The sequence below is a fragment of the Ipomoea triloba genome, chromosome 11 (assembly GCF_003576645.1).
Source record: "Ipomoea triloba cultivar NCNSP0323 chromosome 11, ASM357664v1".
Taxonomy (NCBI): domain Eukaryota; kingdom Viridiplantae; phylum Streptophyta; class Magnoliopsida; order Solanales; family Convolvulaceae; genus Ipomoea; species Ipomoea triloba.
The window spans coordinates 7,818,188-7,826,064 of record NC_044926.1 but is presented as its reverse complement, the minus strand read 5'-3'; the positions used below and the strand labels follow the sequence as shown (position 1 = coordinate 7,826,064).

The window sequence follows — 7,877 nt, the reverse complement described above, 5'->3', positions numbered from 1 at the left end:
CCTTATTAGTTATTAGGCTTCCAATCACAAATCCCAGCTAGCTTTTTTAATTATCTGTGCAATGTGCCAACTGCCAAACATAGCAGTATAAGAAGTTGAGTTTAATTGGACCAAATTTTTATTTTCTATTTTTTAGTTTAAAAATATTTAAATAACACCTTTTTATTTTCATTTATAAAAAATATTCTCCAATTATTAAATTATGGGTCTTTTCTTTTTCATTTTAGTTTCCTTTCTTACCCAAAAATAAAAAATAAAAATGGAGCGATTTGATATATAGGGAATAATAGCGAATCTCTCCTCAGTATCACCACATGTCAACATCCGATGAGAAGAAAAACATGAGGAAGTATTGGCAGAGCTGAGTTAGACTCCGCCGGAGTGTTACACCGGCGATCATCCTTCGGCGAATCTCCGATTTACGGTAACCTACAACCTCCATTTAATAATTTACTTGTTGCTATCATATTTCATTGGCAGTATTTCAAGCACTATTCACTTTCGAACTATGTTCTACTCGGGTTTTAGGGTTCCTGAAATTAAAACAGTTGGATGTTTAGCTAAAATTTTAATAATCTTGGCGAAAAGTGTAGAGCTATGATTTGCGTTCTTTGCCCTGGGAGTGATACAGAGCTTAAATTCTGAAAAATTGGGTTGTCTTGTGATCTCTCGAGTCTGTTAGCTCATGATTAGAAAAGACTGATGCTACATATGTTTTGGTTATTCTGAAGCCGTTCAAGATAATCACTCATAAAACTAGGTGTGTTAAAGGTTACGGAAGAATTTCACGCTTCCTATTCTCTAGGTGTGGAAATCAGACAGTATGATGGAATTATTGGAAGCAGACCCCCATAGGGTGATCAGGGCATTAGTCAGTCTGTCATAACCGGCTAGGTGGATCCACTCGATTTTATAAATCAAGAGCTAGGCATTTCAAAATCCATGAGATGATATTGGCTGATTGGCATATCCACAAAGAATAGCCTATGGCTTTGTTTGGCATACGTAGCTTATAAGCTAGCTTAAAGTTGAAAGGTTAAAAGTTAGTAGCTACTAGCTTATTTTGAAACGCCATTTAAGGTAGTGTTTCGAAATAAGCTATTATTGCTCTCCATGTTTTACCAAACAGAGTTTATAGCTTATTTGTAGTTTAAAATAAGCTATAAGCTCTACCAAACATAGCCTATACTGACATCTATCTACAATGACCTTCTAGTTTGTTTCGACTTTCAGCAATTACTCTCTTTGTATTTTTTATTTTTTAGTTCCACTAGAGCCCTTATTTTAGCCATTTGCTAAAACTTGAAGGAAATTCAAATAGTGAAATCAATAGAGTCCCCTTTGATTACAAGCTTTGGTGCATGAAAAAAATGTACTAATCACATCCATGACTCCATGTAGTCCTTTTCTTTATTATGTTTCTTTGACGGCAATAAACTGCTTATTGGCGGTGATTGAATGGTACTTCAGATGGAAGAAGTTTCTCCTGACAGCAAGCATGCAATCGTTGGACAAAACAATGAAATTTTGCGGGATACTGATGGTCAGCAAATAGAGTCTTGTGGCATAGATGGCCAAAATGGTATTCCTGAAGTGCAGAAAGAATTTGTTGCACCTGCTGTAGGAATGGAGTTTGAGTCATATGATGATGCTTATAATTATTATAATTGCTATGCCAGAGAGGCTGGATTTCGTGTCAGGGTGAAAAACTCATGGTTCAAAAGAAACAGTGGGGAGAAATATGGGGCAGTACTGTGTTGCAGCAGCCAGGGCTTCAAAAGAATCAAAGATGTAAACCGGTCAAGGAAGGAGACCCGCACTGGTTGTCCTGCTATGATAAGGATGAGATTGGTGGACTCAAAAAGGTGGAGGGTACTTGAAGTTACACTAGAGCACAATCATGTATTAGGTGCAAAGCTATACAAGTCTATGAAGAAAATTAGTAGTGGAGCCAAGAGAAAGTTGGAAGCAAATTCTAACACTGAAGTACAAACAATTAAGTTATATCGGGCACTTGTGATTGATACAGGGGGTAATGGGAGCACAAATTCTTGTGCAAGGGAGGCCAGGGGATCAACTGATTATTCTGGTCACTTAAACCTAAGAAAAGGTGATACCCAAGCTATGTATAATTACTTCTGCCGTATGCAACTGACTAACCCAAATTTCTTTTACATGATGGATCTGAATGATGAAGGGCACCTGAGGAATGTGTTCTGGGTTGATGCCAGGTCTAGAGCTGCCTGTTGTTACTTTAGTGACGTGATTTATTTTGATAATACATATTTGTTGAACAAATTTGAGATCCCTCTTCTGGCACTCATTGGTATAAATCATCATGGTCAATCAGTGTTACTTGGCTGTGGATTGCTTGCTGGTGAAACAATGGACTCGTATATTTGGGTGTTCAAAGCATGGCTTACTTGTACATCTGGACAAGTCCCCCAAACAATTATTACAGACAGATGCAAGACGTTGCAAAGTGCAGTGGCTGAAATGTTTCCAAGGTCTGTTCATTGTTATGATCTATCTCACATTATGAGAAAAGTTCCAGAAAAATTAGGGGGTCTGCGAAACTATGATTGTATCCGAAAGGCCTTCACCAAAACCATATACGAGACGTTAAAGCCAATTGACTTTGAAGCAGCATGGGGATTTATGATCCAACGGTTTGAGGTTGGTGATCATGAGTGGCTTCGTTCATTATATGATGATCGATCCAGATGGGCGCCGGTGTATCTGAAAGACACATTTTTTGCTGGAATGGCCACTTCAAGACCCACCGAAATACTGACTGCTTTTTTTGACAGATATCTCCACAAACAAACTCCTCTTAAAGAGTTCCTTGATAAGTATGAATTAGCTTTACAGAAAAAGCACAAGGAAGAATCCATTGCAGATATGGAGTCAAGAAGTTCAAATCATGAACTGAAGACAAGATGCTCCTTTGAGCTGCAGTTGTCCAAAGTGTACACCCGAGAAATATTTAAGAAATTCCAGTTAGAGGTAGAGGAGATGTATTCTTGTTTCAGTACAACACAGTTGCACGTTGATGGGCCAATAATAATATTTTTGGTCAAGGAACGTGTTTTGGGCGAGTGGAACAGGAGAGAGATTCGTGATTACGAAGTTCTGTACAACAGAGCAGCAGTTGAAGTCCGTTGTATTTGTAGCTGCTTCAATTTCTATGGCTATCTGTGTCGGCATGCTCTATGCGTACTGAACTTCAACGGGGTGGAGGAAATCCCGTCTAAGTACATCTTACCAAGGTGGAAAAAGGATTACAAACGCTTGTGTGTTCCCGATCCAGGCTCCAATCCTGTCAATGGCACTGAGCAGGTTCAGTGGTTCAACCAGCTGTACAGAAGTGCGCTCCAAGTGGTGGAGGAAGGCGCGATTTCCTTAGATCATTACAAGGCTGCACTACAAGCGTTTGAAGAATCTCTGAGTAGAGTTCACAGCATTGAAGAGAAACACAAATGAGAGCATTCATCTCTGGTGATATAGGTTGTATCATAAATGAGATTTCTTGAATTGTCAATACTTGTTTAGTGGTACTACTTTGTACGGAGTAGTTATTCATTAAATAGTTATTATGTACTTGTATATCAATTCTCATCTGTATTTGCCATATCGTTATACCCCCATGCAATTGATTTTGTCTGCCATAAATGAGTTATATACATGAGCTATATTAAAATGGTATGTCATAGTTATTGATGCAAGCTTGGCAAATCAACCCGGATGGAATGGTTTTACACTTATTGTAGCCTATGCTTGACTTAGAAATACTAGGATAAGGGTTCTAAACCTCAGACTCTAACATACAACAAGATAAGGGGAACATGCCACAAGGCCAGAGAAAGAAGATGGAAATTTTGTATGATTTTTTTTTTAAAATACAAAAAGTGTAATGCTTTTTTATTGTGTTTATAGTGATATATGACTTCCTTGTGTATTTTTTTAAGATTTGGTTTTTATTTGACATTTGATGTAGTGTTAGAGCACCCCATTAGGGATTTATACTTGGTTTATGTCAAAACAATTGCCAACATGGCAGAAGAGAGAGGAGGAGAGAGAGTGGAAGGAATTCCTCTGCAAATGACTGTTCATAGCACAGTGATTGTTTACCAAATTCTTGCCCAAACATCCGCTGCCCATGCGGGCGCGTCAGGCGCGCCTGACAGCTTTTCTTTATTATTATTATTATTTTTAAAAATCATATTTATTTTTTTTCTCCCCTCTTATTTTTTCTTTCCTAATCACGCTTACAAACACTCATTAAAACCCGTAAAAAAACTCCATTGATAACGATAGTTTAGTTGACTAGGATTTTTTTAAAAAAATAAAAATTAAAAAGATAAAAATAAAAAGTTAAAAAAAATGCTAGACATAGACTGATGAAGACAACTTTGTTTGATTGATTTTCTTATAGTCCCAGCATTAATTTATAATCAATTTTTAAAAAAACTTTTGACACTCAATTGCAATATTTGACTATTTCAAAAACTTATTTAAAACTTATCTCAGTTATCTGTATAAGAAATAAATTGAACAAGTTTTCATGACAAGTTATACCATGGATAATTATGAACATTCAATATGTAAATTATGTATTTTAAACTCGAATCCACCTTATTTTCACATAATAATTTGCAAATTGAATTTGATATATAAAAGAAATTTCACCTAAAACTTGTTTTTAGCGGCAAAAATGTAATCTAGTGGGGCTTGGGGCCGGAAAACTTGTTTGAAAAGGAGAAAATAATATTGGCAAATTATGCTGTGGACCCAGGTCCACCTTGCAAGGTGGACCTGGGTCCAAAACTACGTCATTTTTGTCTTTTTTTTTTTTTTTTTTTTTTTAAATTAGTAAACATATTGTTGAATATAGAGTTGTCCAAAAATGTGTGAATGTAGAGGTTTCAAAGTGTGAATGTAGAGTATAGAAATCATGAATGTAGATTTATGATTGTGTGAGTGTAGAGTTGCCCAGAAATGTGTGAATGTGGATGTTTCAAATTGTGAATATGGAGTATAGAAATCGTGAATGTAGAGTTATGCATGTGTGAATCTGTAATAGAGTTAAGAAGTTCTAGCGACTTGTAGCCTATAATGTGTGAATGTGGAGTTCTCAAGTTGTGAATATGGAGTATAGGACATGTGAATATAGAGTTTTGAATGTGTGAATGCATAACAGGGGTAATATATTTACCAAACATATAATCTGTGTGAAGGTAGAGTTTACAAAATGTGAATGTAGAGTATAGTGCATGTGAATGTAGAGTATAGTGCAAGGTGGACCTGGGTCCACGGCATACCAACCCAATAATATTTTGTTGGGTATAAAACTCCGTATTTCACTTCATTTCTCCCGCCTAAATTCTCCATCTTCCGCCAGATCTGCAGTGGTTTACAACTTCAAACCCCAAGCATTAATCGAACAGGTACTCTCTATCCCCCTATGCATTTTTATTTGGATTCACAACAAAATTGTTTATTGAAGTTGGTTTCGTATCCACATTTCTTCCAATTTTTCACAAACTTGAACTTGCACAATATTTCTGAACTGCCTATAGAGATGACAATTCAAACACAATGTTGGGGAGTTTCCCTTCCAAATCTGTGTTTTTGTTTCAAGATTCTGCAATATTAGGTATTTAGGTTTCAATATTAAATTTCTGCAATATTAGTTTTCTCTATTTAATTTATGAATCCCTCTATTAATTTCTGCAAGCAAAGGTTACTCATGGTGGTTCCAGAACTGCAGCATTTCCATTCTTTTCTAAACTCATTGGAGAGCAATTATATTATATTGATGAAGAAGATATAGAAGTATGTCATATTGTGGCTTGTGATGTGTATTGAGTGTATATACCATTGTACAGTTTACAATATTCAGAGATTTCACTATATCTTATGAGTTCTTAGAGATTTCAATAGCTCTCTAAGGCTAATATAATTTCTTGAGTCATTTAAACAGACTGATGATGATTACCTTAATGAAGGAAAAGGCCAGTAAAAAGATGTCGGTTCAACTGCATCAACTGCTTATTATTTAAAAAAAACGGGGCGGGAATGGGATGGGGATATTTCTGAGCTGCTTGACACAATGCATCGAAGTTGTTTGATGAAATGCCAGAGCTTTTATATCTTCTTTTTTCTACGTGTGATTTTTTTTAGAGCATTGATCTTACACACTGATTAATGGTGTAGTTGTATGCTGATTTTGTGTCTGAAGGTTTAGCAGTGATCCTTGAAACCAATGAAGTTCAAGGCGTATCTCACGGATAACGGGGTGAACCTCTTAGAGAAGAGGTTTCTACCTGCCCTTGAAAAGATGGGGAAGATCTGCCATCTCTATCTCACGCGAGACCATGCTTTTTTCCTTCACAATCTCCTTAACGGCGATGGCATCCATTCAATTGCCCAGTTTCGTAAAGAAGCGTTGTTTGATGATTACCGGATCTCCAGCCAAAATGAAGACCGGATTGCATTTGCCATTGATCTTTCCCTCCTTCAGCGTGCTCTTCGCAGTATCATCAGTATCTACACTGAGTTCTCTGGCAACCATGATGGCAATCCTGGTGGAAATGCCCCTAACCGCCTTCAAATCAAGCTGGTGAAGAAGCTTCCTCCCCCATTCCCAACAAGCTATGCCCTTTCTCACTTTTGAGACCAAAGGCTATAAGTCTGCTGTTATTCAAGATGTCCCCATCTCTAAGCCTTTGTCCAGGAGCGATGTGCTTGAACTACAAACGGCCCTCGATGTAGCTCAAGATTTACCCAACTCTCGTTCAGGTCCCGGACATGAATCAGTTGCAGAACTTTGTTGACAGAATGAAGCATGTTGGGATGTGCTGGGTGTCTCCATAAGCAAATATGGGGATCTCCACCTGCAGATTTCCACGGCTTTGATTACTCTCGGTGCTGAGTTTCGGAAGCTCCTGGTTATTGGCGAGCAAGCGCCCGTTCCAAGCTGGGACCAAGACTTGACAGCCCAATCTCGAACAAGAATGGCAGTTGAGAAGGGCGATGCCATGACAGTACCGTGAGCGTAAAGCATTTCTTCAAGAGTCTTCAGTGTCACTTGGCTAAGCCTGATTGTGCTTTCTATGGAGTTTCTCCTCAAAGTGCTTGCTTGACTGTGATTTTTCAGTTCTTCATTCCAGGTTCGCGGCAAACAGATAAATCCATTAGTCTGCACTGTCGCCTCCCTGTTCTTGACCCTGGATCCAATTAACATTACATGAGTTGATCACATTGTCTATCATTGCCCATCAACCAACAGAGGTGCTTTGATTCTTCCTATGTTGATCACGTTGAGTATTGTATTCAGTGTCATTACAATGTTGACATGATGTTATTTATCCAACAGACAATGGTTATAGGCTAGTAAAGATATTATTTCCTGCGTATCAGAGTCAAATCTACTCTGCAATCATGAATGTATACCTTGTATTGTGGACTTTGGTTAAAATAATTTTTTGTCTTTGTAATTATTTGTACTAATTAACAGTTTATATATTTGCAGTTTATATTTGTAAAATAAATACACGTGTCTCTAGTTAATGTTATGTGTTTTAATTTTTACAGACACGTAAACTATTAACTGTAGGTACAAAATATGTCAACTACAAACACATAATTTTTGGACCAAAATCCATAATGCAAGACAGACCCTATAGTTTCATGCTATAACAATTGCATTGCTACTACTTAAGACAGGAAAAGTAGAAAAATCTGAAGCTGCAAATTGATCCATAGCCATACAACTTGGTACATATATTCACATGGCACAAAACAAAGTACTAGTATGCTAAGAAATTACAGTAGTGAGAATTGGTGTAAGGAACAGAAAATGGGAAGAAAGAATA

General features: G+C 37.2%; 1 protein-coding gene and 1 pseudogene across 2 annotated transcripts; both read left to right on the top strand.

Moving 5' to 3' along the window:
* Nucleotides 1-284: 284 nt before the first annotated feature.
* Nucleotides 285-3,692, top strand: LOC115996988 (protein FAR1-RELATED SEQUENCE 6). 2 transcript variants are annotated; one of them, XM_031236434.1, is made up of 3 exons: nt 285-424; nt 1,471-2,110; nt 2,198-3,692. In XM_031236434.1, the coding sequence occupies exons 2-3, from the start codon at nt 1,471-1,473 to the stop codon at nt 3,481-3,483; spliced, it is 1,926 nt and encodes a 641-aa protein (XP_031092294.1). In that variant the 5' UTR covers nt 285-424; the 3' UTR covers nt 3,484-3,692. The 2 variants fall into 2 exon arrangements, with proteins under 2 accessions (XP_031092294.1, XP_031092293.1); XM_031236433.1 differs by having other exon boundaries at nt 1,471-3,692.
* A 1,641-nt stretch (nt 3,693-5,333) lies between these two features.
* LOC115997480 lies at nt 5,334-7,429 on the top strand (annotated as a pseudogene).
* Nucleotides 7,430-7,877: the final 448 nt, after the last annotated feature.